The following is a 14695-nucleotide window of genomic DNA, read 5'->3' as shown; positions in this document are numbered from 1 at the left end:
GATTAAATGTCTCAGTAGATTCCACAGCCAACACTTTGGGTTTTCGTGCAAGATTGACAGGCCGCAATGAATTGAGGTCTACCTCCGAAGCTCCTCAAACAGTTTGGTAGGCGAAACAACTTAAATTGAATAACAATGTCCAGTCGCCGCTAGCAAAGCGCCTGGCGCTCCGATGGATTGGAGGAGATGTGGCGCTGGGGCGCCATGTTTTTCGGTGGCCAAGAACGGAAGTTATCATGAGTGGGTCAAATCATATCCTCGCTACTAATGAATCTTCTATGAGCTCTGGAACCTATTTCCAATTGTTGGATGCTCAATAATTTGCCAAGGTTCCATGTATAAACATTCTTAGATGTCTATCTTTCACTTGGCTTTCGAGAGTACCCACGCAAATACTCCTCTCTATCGCACCCTTTCGTCTTTACTCACACGATTTTCTAGCCCTAACAACAGTAGTTAATTCGTTCAAATGAAGACTAACCTTTCCCTCCGCGGTAGCGAATTAGCGCAGCAGAAGCCTGTCTTCTTGGATATACTCAGTGATGCCTGGGATCCTGTATCAAACCCCGAGGGGGTTGTGAATATTGGACTCGCTGAGAATGTAGGTCGTCTGTATTCATGTCTTTGACGCCAGAAGACTCCCATTAAATATTAACTGGTTTTTTGCAGACATTAATGCATTCAGAAATGCTGCAGTTCATTGAATCCAGAGTGGGCTACATAACTCTCCGCAAAACTGCTCCGAACAACCAATAAATCCAGTTGCTAAGAATCTTCATTGATAGTCACAGGTCACCTCTCACATACTGACCTACGGTGATGGATTTTCCGGCTCAAGACTCCTTAAAGAATCGTTATGCCATTTCCTAAACCAACGCTTTTCGCCCTTGACCCCGTTATCTCCCTCCCATATCTCTGTCACCTCTGGTGTGAGCAATGCAATTGAATGCTGCGCCTGGGCTCTCTGCGATCCTGGGGACTATATCTTACTTGGACGCCCGTACTTCAATGCCTTCAAGTCGACATTTGGACTTAGAGCCGGGTAGGAAATCCTTCCATTGTCCATCTATAAAGCGGAGCGCTTATTGGAGAATTTGCTGGCAGGGTCGCGGTTTACGATGTCAAGTTTGGGGCTATTGACCCTTTCAGCCATGAAGCAGTGAGGCAATACGAGCAGGCATATAATCAGGCACAAAGGGATGGCATCCGTATTAAAGCCCTTGTGCTATGCTCACCGCATAATCCTCTTGGTTGGTCATCACGAAAAGAATCCTTTGACATCCATCTGACACATTTTGGTCCAACAGGCAGATGCTATTCGGAAGATGTTCTCGCTGAATACATGGTGTTCTGTAATAGACATAAACTACACCTTATCTCGGATGAGATATACGCATTGTCAGTGTGGGAAAACCCGGCTCTTCCTGACTCGGTGCCCTTTAAATCTATCCTTTCTATGGATATCAAGAGCCTCATGGATCCTAGTATGGCACATGTGGTATGGGGCTTGAGTAAAGTAAGTACTTTGACTTCCGTTTCGCTTTACTGTGACAACGTGGCTAAGAGTCATGACAATTAGGATTTCGGATCGACAGGATTACGGATTGGGTGTCTTATTAGCCAATCAAATACACATCTTCTCGAAGCTGCCGACGGCATTTCGTAAGACCTTGCTCTCGTTTGCATGGGTCCTAGCTGACCGTCTCTCTCCAGGCTCTACAACTTTCCATCCAGCTTGGCGGATAATATTGCTTCGTCTCTCCTTCGAGATGATAAATTTACAAGTAGTTACATTGCGACAAATCAGCATCGTTTGGCCGAGAGCTACTCCTTTGTCACAAGTTTGCTACGGAGGTACGGGATACCATTCTACGAGTCCAACGCTGCCTTCTTCGTGTGGATAAACCTCGGCGCTGTGACCAAAAATGGTGCTAATGATACTGAGATAATGGCGCGACTCCGGGAGAAAAAGGTCTACGTAGGTGCCGGATACATGTACGCGAGCGAAGAACCAGGCTGGTTTCGGATGGTATTCGCTCATCCCACACCTATACTTCAAGAAGGTCTCCAGCGCATTGCCCAAGCTTTAGAAATCTAAAGCGTTGGTTTTCACCCTTTCCTGGACTCTACTTAGTTCTCCATCTCTTCACTTGAGCTTATAGTGAGGTCGCAATAATACTTATACAGGATCATGGTTGGCTTTGTCAATATGTAGCTATGTATTGCGTCTTGTGCTCCCTCAAATAACCATGGGCTATATAAATATAAGACAGTTTGCCCCAATACAATGGGGCAATGTCAAGAGGGCTCTCTCACTTGAGTTAGGTAGGATGACGCATCCCCTCATATAGTCTATCTGATATACAAGCGCATCTTTGGTGGCAAGATGCCAAACCTGCGGGTGATCTCCTGGACGTCTCATGACTGGTGTTTGATTTCCGTAACACCGGCGTGGATGTTCATGGAAGGTGCGCCAGTAACTGAATTACAGCTTTGACAAGTCTCCGCATGTCTCACTTGGAAGATCGATAAAAGATGTGACGTCTATGTGGGGAACCAAAACGCACTTCGACGCAAATGAAGTTTGGCGCCCGAAAAAGGAAGTTATCTGACGTGGGTCCAGAAACGCTTGAGGGCAGTTCTACTTTTCTTTCTAAATCTTTGCTATCCTTAATGAGGCACGACCGTATATTTCCAAATGATCCTCTCCCAATAGCCTAGATATGCTAGCCACCTGTTTACAGATGCATGTATCAGAGAGTATGCCGTATCTAGGTCAACGGATTGCTTTCCGTGTCGGCATTCCGTATTTGAAATCTCATACAATGTCTCAAATTCATAGTAAGGTGTATTAGTGATCTATTGGACTGTCATGCAGACCTCAAGAATTATTGCTGCGGGATTTTCCTGGGACGGAATTCAATTGCGCTGTCCCGGCCAGTCCTTTATCTACGCCTCAGTAGTTTTCATTGACTCCCCCAATACAGTGGCCTCAGAAGTTAGTGATGAGTTACACTAGATCTTCGTTCGGGGCACCAGATTGACATAGTAATTTCCTCATTTGGTCAACTCAGTCTAACGATCACCGCCGACATACGTATCCCGCTTTTAGGAATTGGTCTGGTTCCCCGTTAAACCCGATACCAACTCTATTGCCTCCATACTTCCCAGCGCATCGGCTACCTATCAGGCTACCAGTTCTGTATTATGCACATGATGTATCACATCACCACATGGTATGGGATCCAACGGTAGATGGGGGCCAACGTAATGGAGACACACACACACACACACACACACACACACACACACACACACACACACACACACACACACACACACACACACAGAGAGAGAGAGAGAGAGAGAGAGAGAGAGAGAGACAGAAGCATACACGCAAGCCCCTGTATATATGTATAGTAACCGTCAGTCCCCCACTTATTCTTCATCCCGGGTTCTACTTTCCATACCAGCCAAGACGTGTGCTGCTTTAGCTGAATATCTACATTTCATTCTAATAGTCTCGCCATACCTGTAAAACAGTATAGGGAATGGAAGACAGGCAAAAGCAAGAAATGCCGGTATCGAACTTGCCCAGTGGATCCCAAGGTTGTTATACATACTGGTGGTGAACAAGGGGAATGCTGCGCCAAAGACAGAACGTAAAATAGAGTTAGCCGCTAACACGCTGGCAGCATACACGACGTCTAGAGTAAATTAGTTATTAGTCTTATTGAGAAAAGTGAGGAGCTTACACGAGTCAATAAGATAATTCATTGTGCTGAGAAAGACAAGGACCTGCCCACAGCCAAAAAAGCCCGAGCCAATGATCGAAACAACCCAGTGAATGCTGGTACTGTTTGTCCATGCAAACCAGAACAGCCCAATTGGAAGTAGGATGGAGCCAAGTATAGCAGGGGGAAGCCGGGCTTCCGGTGACAGATTACCCCCAGTCCTGTCTGAAACCTTGGCGCATCGTCTGGCATACCAAATACTGTAACAAACTCCCAGCATCACCCCGATGGCAATGCCGAGGAATGCGAGGCCTCCGATACCCAGAGACCAACCTCTATGCGTTTGGAAGACAATAGGAAAAGCTGCAAACATCATATAGAGTGTACCATAAATAATGGCAACATACAGGGACATAAACAAGACAATAGGTTCATTGAATAGGAGAGCCCATGGCCTAGACAGAGCAACTTTGAACTCCGTCCCCAGTGTCCTTTCAGGCTTCCCGATGTCAAGGTTAGAAATATAGATATTACCAGTGAGCTTCGAAAGTTTCTCGGCTCGTCGACGTAAGATAACTGGCGCGTATGTCTCGCGGACAGAAAGAGAAATGATGACCCATAGGGTGCCCGTCAGACAAGCCATCAGGCCAGCAACCCACCTCCATCCAGCAGATTGGTTCAAGAAACCTGCTATTATGGGTCCGATTGATGGACCTAGAAAAGGCGCCATAGCGAATATAGCCATAGCAATACCCCGTTCTTTAGCCCTAAACATATCTGCAATGACACCTCCAGCATTAGTGAGAGGCGACGATCCAAAAGTGCCAGCCAAAGCACGCATGATGATCAAATCCGCGATGTTCGGTGCTCCTGCAGTTCCCGCATTGAAGGCTGCCAATGCCATATAAGTGACAAAGAACACGATCTGTCTTCCGTATAGCTCTGATAGCGGAGCCCAGATAAGTGGCCTGCCATGATGTTAGAAGAAGTAGCCAAAAACGCGTTCGACCCAAGCACTCACCCGAAGGCAAAACCGAAGACAAACATCGTAACACCCAGGATAGCCACTGTTCTGCTAACTTGGAATTCTTGCATGATTTCAGACACACCGGACGTGTATGCTGTTGATGCAAATGCGACAGCCAGTACCGCGAAAGCCTGAAGGATTGTAATGGTCCATTTCTTCCACTGTGGAAAGTTCAGAGGATTGGTCGGATCGTTATCGATGAAGACGACAACATAAGGATCCCGTGACGTTCCACTTCCCCTATAACGAAATTCTAAAACGTCTTGCGTTATTCCAGCTTGATCTAGTAATGATCTGGCGTAAGAAGTCCCATAGGCCTCTAGCCTGTGAGGTTTATCTGTGGCCGTAACAGGAGAAGGCAGAGAAGACATTGTGTTTTACCAATTGCATAAGGGTTCGTGAGAAGGAAGATAAAACGCATTTCTATTATACGTTTTATACAGTATTGCGTCCACCCTCCTATTTACTTCAACTGCCGATGCTGTTAGCTATGAGGTAATCGGGTTTTTCGGAGTTAGGCATTTCTATCTCCATGGTCGAGTACATCTGCATGATAGAAATTTCCACAACTCTCGTGACAAGCTGCTTGATCCGTGAGCGCCGAATCAACGCGGGCGAGAATTCCCATGTTTTAGCCAGGTACATGCTTCTATTTAGGGACGCTGCGCTAGCACTTTTATCGGAAGAGTAGATCTGAATGACTCGTATAAGACTGTTCGCTCGGCAGGGCACTGTCTGGTGCTTGAGCTCCAATTACCAGTTAACACCGCAACACTGGCTATTGCTGTGGTAGTCCGGTTTAGGCAGATTGGCTCACATCGGACAATGAGTCTTGAGGCATGTCTCATTAATTTAGGTTTGTTGGCTATAGTGCAACGGTTTCTCTTAAGTTTCACTCTGTTTTGTCGGCCAGAAAGCCATCCGCTTACAAAGCGGAAGCTGCGGTTATCGGAATACAGCTCCCTCGGCGAACAAGAGCAGTATGATACAAGATGCTATTGTAGTGACCAAATATAAAAGATGTGTAAATCCTTCTGAACTGAAAGCCATCAAACAGCAACCATTCAATCAGAAGGTTTCAGCTAGCAAAGTCCATACCTTCCAGCCGAAGATGACATCTACAACCTCCAATGTTGTCGACGGCGTTGTTCGTCACCCCCTTACTGGCTTGAAAGTTATCATCGTGGGAGCTGGCTTGGCCGGTTTATGTATGGGCATCGAGTCCTGGAGAAAGGGCCACGATGTCGAGATAATTGAGAGGAGTACCTCCATCGCCCAAACTGGTTCGGCAGCATCACCACCAAAAGTTTGACATTGGTGACTGACATCAAGGGCAGGAGATATCATCGGACTCGGTCCTCACGCTTGGTGTACTCTCAGGGAATATCCCAAAATGTTCGAGGAGTGGACTCGAATCGATAATGACACAGAAGTCCACGTCTGCCAGCAAGATGGCAGCCTAGCTATCCCCAAGCGTGAATTTGAATGGAACCTGGAAGGAACTGCCCAACATGCGGCGTGGCCTCTCAAGGTTTCGGGATGCTTTTTCCGCAGGGATGTGGCACTTATGTTTTTTGCTCAGGCCCAGAGGCTGGGTATCCCCATCACTTTTGGTGTTGGCGTCACTAAATACTTGGAAGATCCCGCTAGAGGCTTAGCAATTATACATACCGACGTTGGACAAGAGATGAGTGCCGATATTGTTGTGGCGGCAGATGGACTCGGCACTAAATCCCATTCTGTGGTACTCGGCTACCCTACCCGGGCTGTTAGTACAGGTTATTGTGTTGATCGTGCGGCTTATCCTGTGAGTGTCTTGAAAGATTCACCGGTCCTTTTGAAGGCCATATCTGAGCTGGGACGGCCCCAATGGCGTATGTATAACGGGTAGGTGCTTCTTATATATACCCGGATATATTATGAGCATAACTAACTTCGTTATAAAGAGACCGATGCCATATCGTCGTGTGCATTACCAAGGACAGAGTTGCCATAAACTCGACGCATGAGGTTAGAGCGCAGTGTTGAAGCCTACCACTTGAGGCTAACATGAAACTTCTCTCTAGGATGATGGTACAGCCACAGAATCGTGGTCGACCGGGGTTACGCCGGAGCAAATGGCGGCAGCTTTGCCAAACTTGGAACGTTGGGATCCTCTCCTTGTCGAAGCAATAAAGAACACTCCGCCGGACAATATCGTCCGATGGAAATTATGCTTGCGTAACCCCCAGCCTAAGTGGACTTCTGCAACTGGGCGCGTCGTACAAGTCGGTGACGCCGCACATAGTCTACTCCCGACATCAGCTAACGGGGCTGCCATGGCCCTGGAAGACTCCATATCACTCGCAGAATGTCTACGACTTGGCGGAAAGGAGGGGGCCGCTGTAGCAACCAGGGTGCACCAGATCCTTAGGTGCGTTATTTCTTGGCCGTTTTCCATGGTCTTGTGCTGACGTTTCTCTAGATATCAACGAACCGCCCTCATTCAACATTGTGGATTTGTCAACCGCCGTGAACTTCACAATACCTCGATGAAAGAGGTGACTGATGGCGGCCATGCGTTCCTGTTCTATGGAAAGTGGCTTTGGCAACACAATGCTGAAAATTATGCTGCTGCCAATTTTGAAGCAGCGCGACAGAGCATTGAGCTTGGAAGTGTCTTCAAGAATACGAACTTACCCCGGGGTCATGTGTTTGAAGACTGGACTATGGAAAGCGAGTTAGAGAAGGAGAAAGCAGGTATCTTTGTACAAGATCTGAAGACAAACGGAGAGTGGACTTTGTTGTAATGTTGAGTATTGAGTGGTGCTTCCCTTGTTCAACGTGAAAGCTGTCTTTGAATCGAGAGGAAATATCTCCCCCGGCGAAAACAGTCTAAAACGGCAATGCCTGTCTCAGTTTCTAACTTCTCCATACTGTACTTTGTGCTCTGTATTGGTGTCTCTTTAGGGAAGGTGTTGCTTTCAATAATCTTGGTCAGCCGCTCAGCTGGCCGCCTTTAATTAGTTAGTACCAAGCCTAACTCTAATTGGCTCAGTAGTTTGAAGTCACATGACTATATATCTAGACCAATTATTGAGACTTATCAAATACTACATACATTTATTAAATACCGTACCGTACGGAACCCAAGATTCCTCGGCTTCCCCAGAAAGTCGGGGGATGATCCGTTCACATGTCATTCCCCGGGTTCTTCTCCGACTAAACAACCATCCGTCATCCATCATCCTCTGATTCTCTCTCCTCCTCCACCTTCTTTTCCCTCCCGAAAGAACAAGGTGGCACTATACTTCCTCCGCCGGCAACTAAATTAATCCGCTTCATGGCCATGTTATCCCAAGTTGACTCTGGCTGAAATTAATTCTGCCTATCTTGCGCGCGGCTTCTTCCTCCCCGTCGCGATGGCCGCTCAGTCCAAACTGCTTCCTCCCGAACGATCGGTTCGGCAGATCTTCTCGAGTCTAACTACCTTGTATCTACGCCACCGCACTGGAATTTCTCGCACAGTCTATTTGGCCCTCTTCGCGGCTTTAGCAAAGCGCATCCATAATGCCATCTCCGAACAGAAAGCCGCTTCCCAGCAACAAGTCGAGCTGCGGCGGCGTCCAGGGACCAGCAGTATCGGGGATGGCGGCGACCGGCCGCGAAAGAAAGTCGGGGTGAACCGCGAATTCTTTCGAAATCTACTTCGGTTGTTGAAAATTGTGATCCCCAGCTGGCGGAGCAAAGAGCTGCGGTTACTGGCCGGCCACAGTGTCTTCCTGGTGCTTCGAACATTACTCAGTCTATATGTCGCTGAACTAGATGGGAGACTGGTCAGTAACTTAGTGAGAGGGAAGGGAAAGGACTTCTTACTGGGACTTGTGTGGTGGATGATTGTTGCCGTACCAGCAACTTTCACGAATTCCATGGTATGTCGTGCGCCGGTTCTGGTCGACTCCCAGGCAAGTGAACTACACCAGCTAACATCATTTAACCTTTCTAGCTTTCTTATCACCAATGTAAACTTGCTCTCAGTTACAGGAAACGCTTGACAGATTACATCCATGACAAGTACCTGAGCAACATGACATTCTACGCGATCTCTGCGCTGGATGACCGAGTCAAAAATCCCGATCAACTCATCACGGTAGACGTGTCTCGGTTTTCTGACAGTCTGGCAGAGCTATATTCTAACCTAGCCAAACCAGTTTTGGATATGGCAATCTATAATTATTCTCTTTCGAAGAGTGTGGGCGGCGAAGGCCTCTTTATTATGAGCCTGTTGGTTCAGTTGTCAGCTAACGTCATGCGTGCGCTAACACCACCATTTGGAAAATATGTCGCCGATGAAGCCCGCTTGGAAGGAGAATTCCGGTTCCTCCACTCGAGGTTGATCGACTATAGTGAAGAGATTGCCCTATATCACGGCCACGAGGCGGAGAAGGATACTCTAGACAAAGGCTATTTCACGTTAATCAAGCACGTGAATCGCATTCTACGGAGACGGTTATACCACGGCTTCATGGAGGACTTTGTCATCAAGTATTTCTGGGGAGCCCTGGGATTGATCCTGTGCAGCATCCCAGTCTTCTTCAAGATTCCCGGTCAAATCACCCAGACTATGGGTGACCGTACGGAGAGTAAGTGCAGGGATCAAGGCTGACATATGATACTCAGCTGACACCACTTCGACTAGGTTTTGTTACGAATAGGAGGATGTTGCTTTCCTCTTCTGATGCCTTTGGCCGCTTGATGTTTTCTTACAAGGAGATCTCTGAGCTAGCCGGCTACACTGCCCGTGTCTCATCATTGCTAGAGGTCATGGACGACTTATTAGCCGGACGCTTCGAGAAGAAGCTGGTGTCTTCTGCGTCGACCGAGGAGAATGCAGCTGTTTTGTCCGGTCGGGGTGAGGTCGAGGAAAGCGACTCGATCGAATTCACCGATGTCCCGATTGTCTCACCCAACGGGGATGTTCTGGTCCGGAAGCTGTCATTCACAGTGCACCCCGGTGATCATCTACTAATCGTTGGCCCGAACGGATGTGGCAAGTCATCTTTGTTTCGGATCCTGGGCGGCCTCTGGCCTGTCTACGGAGGCAAAGTAAAGAAACCTCGATTTGACGAGATATTTTATATTCCGCAACGCCCTTACTTGTCTCGCGGAACCCTTCGCCAGCAAGTCATCTACCCAGACGGACTTCGCGAAATGCGTGCCAAGGGCGTTACCGACGATGATCTTTATGATATCCTCTCCATCGTCGAAATCGCTTCAGTCGTTGACCGCCCCAATGGTTGGGACGCAGAGGAAGAATGGCGTGACGTACTCTCCGGTGGACTCCAACAGCGCATCGCCATGGCAAGGCTCTTCTACCATCGACCCAAGTTTGCCATTCTCGACGAATGCACTTCATCGGTTACTATGGAGATCGAACGGGTCATGTACGAGACTGCCAAGAGGCTAGGCACAACCCTGATGACCGTATCCCACCGCCGCAGCCTCTGGAAATATCACAAGAAGATTTTGCAGTTCGACGGCCAGGGAGGCTACATCTTCACAGGACTAGACTGGGAACGGAGACTGAAACTAGAAGAGTAAGCTGCGCCTATCCTTGACTACCCCCATTCCCACAACAGTTGTATAACACCGAGACTAACACTATACTTATAGTGAGAAAGAAGAGCTTGATCTTCACCTCCGGGCTGTTCCAGAATTGCAAAGGCGCATGGCTGAACTGAGTGCTTCCTAAGCAAACCTTCATCTCTTTCATATACTTTTCCATCTTGTTCCAGGACCATTCCGAATCACGCAGTCCATACCCTCCCCTTCCCCATTTTTCCCTTCTACCCCTTGAGACATGATATATGAAGCATGCTTTTTCTATGTTGAGCATTTAAGCGAATGTACAAGTGTACGTTTAGTGACAATTGGCATCGTTGGCCATGCTGAGATTTCTTTCATAGATACTTGCAGTTCGCGCTAGTTTGTTCACTATCTAGTGGGCCAAATGAGATAAGGATATTAGAAGAGAACGATAGGTGCAGTCATCCGATTATTCTAATAAGGTCAATTCTTGCCTTGCTGTCTCTACACTACTTGCGTGTGCTCCTATCACAAAGTAACGATAGGCACCAGTGAGGAAGAATACCTTAGTAGTAAAGAAAGTAAGAATATAAATCATACTGTGCTGATGCAAGTATGCAGCTAACCGTCGAATAATGGTAACAATTTGTATGTAGAAACTGTGTTGTCGCCATTCTCATCCTGAACACTTACGTTGTTCGATAATTATTACTAGAACTGATGCAATTCACGGCTCGCGGTTTAGGTGCATTAGAAACTTGAATCTCAAAACCGAAATATGCTGTAAGCATGGGGGAAGCAAAAGACAAAACTGTAGCTATGTCTGGATTGAGCGTACCACTCGATCAGTCTTTCACAGCGAGAGGCTCTACATTCCAGATTCCATCCGCATATTCGTTGATGACACGGTCCGTGGAGAAAAAGCCCATGCGTGCAACACTAGTAATGGACTTGACTATCCACTCGTCTTGGTTCCGGAATGCCTCGTCAACCATATTTTGAGTGGTTACATACGAGTTAAAATCGTCGGATACAAGATAGTAGTCACCATGCTCTGCAATGGATGCAATAAGCGCAGAGAAGTCGCCAGGATTCCCGAACGTGCCACTTCGGATGGCATCGAACACCTTGGCAAGCTGAGGGTCGAGTTGAAAGTCACCGTAGTAGTGACGGTGACGTAGTTCCTCGACATCTTCAGCTAGATTTCCAAAAAGGAAAATGTTCTGTTCGCCAATCTCGCGAGTGATTTCGATCTGAACAAGAGTCACGATAAGTCAATCATAAGGGTCCGTTATAGATTGATAGACGCAGGGGTCAAACATACGTTGGCTCCATCACAAGTTCCAATGATAAGACCACCATTGAGTACAAACTTCATGTTACTGGTACCACTACCTTCAGTGCCAGCGGTTGAGATATGCTCGCTAATATCCGAAGCGGGACAAATTATCTCTGCCTTGCTGACATTGTAGTCCTGAATAAATATTACCTTCAAAAGATCGCCGATGTCCGGATCATTGTTTACAACTGATGCGACACTGTTAACAAGATGGATGACTGTTTTAGCCATCCAGTACCCTGGGGCTGCCTTGCCACCAATAATGGATACTCGTGGCAAGACTTTCTTCCTTTCCTCGGGAGACATAGACTTGATAGTCAAATAGCGATGAATCACCCCGAAGATATTGAGCTGTTGGCGCTTATACTCATGGATACGCTTTACCTGGATGTCAAACAAGGCGGTTGGATTGACACTATATCCGGTAGTGTCTTTGATATGCTTAGCAAGACGGATTTTGTTCGCGGTCTTGATTTCTGCCCACTCCTGTCGGAAGCTTTCGTCATCGACGAAAGCTTCGAGCTTATCTAAAAGCGCTAGATCTGTCAAAAAATGGTATCCACCAAGCTTAGTGGCGATCAGGTCCGACAACCGCGGGTTGGCCTGGTGCAGCCAGCGGCGCGGAGTAATCCCGTTAGTGACGTTAGTGAACTTATCAGGTCCATAAACCTGGACAAAGTCTTTGAAGAGCGTTGTCTGTAACAAGTCGGAGTGGAGTTCGGCGACACCATTAACTTTGTGGGATCCGACAATTGCAATATGAGCCATCCGGACCATCTTGGGATGTGATTCTTCAATGATTGACACCCGCGACAGTAAGTCTCTGTCGTTGGGAAATTTCTTCTCTACCGTCTGTAGGAAAAACAAGTTGATATCAAAAATGATCTGCATGTGTCGTGGGAGTAGCTTCTGCACAAGAGGGACAGACCATTTCTCCAGCGCTTCTGGCAACACTGTATGGTTGGTATACCCGAATGTATTGGTCACTATTTTCCAGGCCTCGTCCCATGTGAGACCTTCCAGGTCAACCAGGATGCGTTGCAGCTCTACTATAGCCAGTGTCGGATGTGTATCATTGAGTTGGATCGCTATTTGATCCGGAAATTCTGCCCAAGCTCGCTTTGTTTTCTTGAATCTTCGAACGATATCATGCAGCGATGCAGCGCACCAGAAGTACTGCTGCTTCAGTCTGAGCTCTTTGCCCCTTTCAAGGTTATCGTTTGGATAGAGCACCGCGGAGATCGTTTCTGCGCGCTGCTGTTCCGCCACGGCATTCTCGTAATCTCCAGCATTGAACTTCTGGAAATCAAATTCCCCACTACTCGCTTTGCTTGACCATAATCGAAGATTATTCGTAGTAGAAGTTCCATAGCCAGGAATAGGTACGTCGTACGCTACTGCCTGGACAGTTTCACCGTCTTGCCACGAATGAACAGTCTTACCGTTATCATCTTGATATTTTCTCACCCAACCATAAAACTGAATATCGACAGCAATCTCATGCCGAGGAAATTCCCAGGGGTTGAAATCGAGCCAATAATCAGGAACCTCAACTTGGTATCCATCCACGATCTCCTGTTTGAAAATCCCGTATCTGTACCGCAGCCCGTATCCCCAGGCGGGGTAGTTCAGTGTCGCCAGACTATCAAGCAGGCATGCTGCTAGGCGCCCTAAGCCTCCGTTTCCGAGAGCGGCATCATGTTCTTGGTCAATGACATCCTCGATCCGGAAACCGAGATTCTTCAAGCCATCTTAACTATGCAGTTAGCATTTGTCTCGTATCAAGCTTGCATGCTCAGGCCATCGCCTACCCCTAGCCGCGTCCTTCATGCCGACATTGAGCATAGCATTGTCCAACGCTCGGCCCATAAGGAACTCAAGAGAGAGGTCTAGAAGCAGATTAGCATTGCATCGATGGATGTAGCAGACCTAGAGACCTTCCAGGACACACTTACAGTATACCCTCTTCTGGTCTGTAGAACTTTGCCGCTGTTGGGTCTTATTCCAATCGATGATCAGGCGGTCACGGAACGCAAGTGCAGTGCCCGAGTACGCAGCGCTGTTTTTGTTACTTGGGTATCTGGAAATGTGCCTGGGGCTATATGAACATACAGCTCATCACAATTGTAGAGCGAACGAGCCAAGGTAGTCTCGACGTGACGGACCAGCTCTTGCTATATCACTGTTAGGAATCGTTTCATGTACCCTATCAGATCCTCGCATACTTCAAACTCATCTTGGTTCGTAAAGCCAGTGGCAGACTACAGCCAACATGATTTAGTACGAAAGAGGGCCACAACCTCGGATGACAGGCAGTATGTCCGTCTTACATGCTTTCTCCAGCTAAATATGAAGTCTAATCAGTCAAGACCAGTCAACCGTGGTACACAGGCCACTTACGCTTCTCTCAGCGGCTCAGGGATGCTAGCTTCAACACTTTTGACTTCTGCTGGCGCTAAACCAGTATAAGTCCGTTTGTGCTTGGGACGGCTAAAGCCAGGACCAATGGGACCTTGAAGCTCTGACACAGGAGCACCGACGGATGGTTTCCTCTCCCGGCGTGCTTCAGACATGGTTGCCCAAGTAGCAAGGTGACACAGGAAGGAGAGGGGCTTGGAAGGTATGGCAGGGTCAGGGTGAATGGAGCAACGGGCAATATGAGGAATGGCAATTGATGGAAGCTAAGGAGGGGTGGATGAAGAGCTAGCCAGACAACTTAAGAAGAAGAGGAGAACTGATGGACGGAGGGGAGGGTGGCAGCAGACAATGAGACAAGGGAAGAGGGGAAGGAGAGGTCAGAGCTTCAGTTTGTTCTCGAACTGCAAGCACACCCCGTGACAAGACCTCGAAATGGCACCATCAATAAGTTGAAACTTATCAATGGACGATCTTAGCGGAGATTAGGAATAGTAATTGCATTGGATCCCAGTTGTTGAAAGCTAGGAACCGGTTTTCAATCCTTTCCAGATGGTAACCTACGCCACCTATTGGGAGGTTGTCTAGACCAGTCCGTTAATCGTGCCATTCTGA

The 14695-nt window shown here is 47.6% G+C and overlaps 5 protein-coding genes across 5 annotated transcripts; 3 read left to right on the top strand and 2 right to left on the bottom strand.

Annotated features, from left to right (window-relative positions):
• Positions 1 to 469: 469 nt before the first annotated feature.
• Positions 470 to 2098, top strand: F9C07_3744 (putative aspartate aminotransferase; the record flags this gene model as incomplete). Its single annotated transcript, XM_041291828.1, has 7 exons — positions 470 to 601; positions 670 to 711; positions 786 to 1042; positions 1105 to 1250; positions 1308 to 1516; positions 1580 to 1662; positions 1714 to 2098. The coding sequence occupies 7 exons, from the start codon at positions 470 to 472 to the stop codon at positions 2096 to 2098; spliced, it is 1254 nt and encodes a 417-aa protein (XP_041146033.1).
• Positions 2099 to 3438: 1340 nt separating this feature from the next.
• Positions 3439 to 5132, bottom strand: F9C07_3743 (major facilitator superfamily domain-containing protein; the record flags this gene model as incomplete). The annotated part of the gene is made up of 3 exons (XM_041291825.1): positions 3439 to 3707; positions 3756 to 4702; positions 4756 to 5132. The coding sequence occupies 3 exons, from the start codon at positions 5130 to 5132 to the stop codon at positions 3439 to 3441; spliced, it is 1593 nt and encodes a 530-aa protein (XP_041146032.1).
• Positions 5133 to 5872: 740 nt separating this feature from the next.
• F9C07_2232387 (putative monooxygenase) lies at positions 5873 to 7550 on the top strand (the record flags this gene model as incomplete). The annotated part of the gene is made up of 5 exons (XM_041291827.1): positions 5873 to 6044; positions 6099 to 6648; positions 6708 to 6771; positions 6828 to 7174; positions 7226 to 7550. 5 exons carry the CDS (start codon positions 5873 to 5875, stop codon positions 7548 to 7550), a joined length of 1458 nt encoding a protein of 485 aa, XP_041146031.1.
• Positions 7551 to 8162: 612 nt separating this feature from the next.
• Positions 8163 to 10492, top strand: F9C07_3741 (peroxisomal long-chain acyl-CoA transporter, ABC superfamily; the record flags this gene model as incomplete). The annotated part of the gene is made up of 4 exons (XM_071511130.1): positions 8163 to 8672; positions 8747 to 9383; positions 9440 to 10337; positions 10414 to 10492. The coding sequence occupies 4 exons, from the start codon at positions 8163 to 8165 to the stop codon at positions 10490 to 10492; spliced, it is 2124 nt and encodes a 707-aa protein (XP_071366378.1).
• A 403-nt stretch (positions 10493 to 10895) lies between these two features.
• On the bottom strand, positions 10896 to 14238 carry F9C07_3740 (putative glycogen phosphorylase GlpV/Gph1; the record flags this gene model as incomplete). Its single annotated transcript, XM_041291802.2, has 8 exons — positions 10896 to 11579; positions 11651 to 13416; positions 13477 to 13554; positions 13621 to 13724; positions 13778 to 13839; positions 13891 to 13926; positions 13996 to 14008; positions 14066 to 14238. The coding sequence occupies 8 exons, from the start codon at positions 14236 to 14238 to the stop codon at positions 11172 to 11174; spliced, it is 2640 nt and encodes an 879-aa protein (XP_041146029.1). The 3' UTR covers positions 10896 to 11171.
• Positions 14239 to 14695: the final 457 nt, after the last annotated feature.

This window comes from Aspergillus flavus, chromosome 4 (assembly GCF_009017415.1).
Source record: "Aspergillus flavus chromosome 4, complete sequence".
NCBI lineage: Eukaryota > Fungi > Ascomycota > Eurotiomycetes > Eurotiales > Aspergillaceae > Aspergillus > Aspergillus flavus.
The sequence above is the reverse complement of the archived record's forward strand: the minus strand, read 5'-3'. Positions and strand labels throughout refer to the sequence as shown.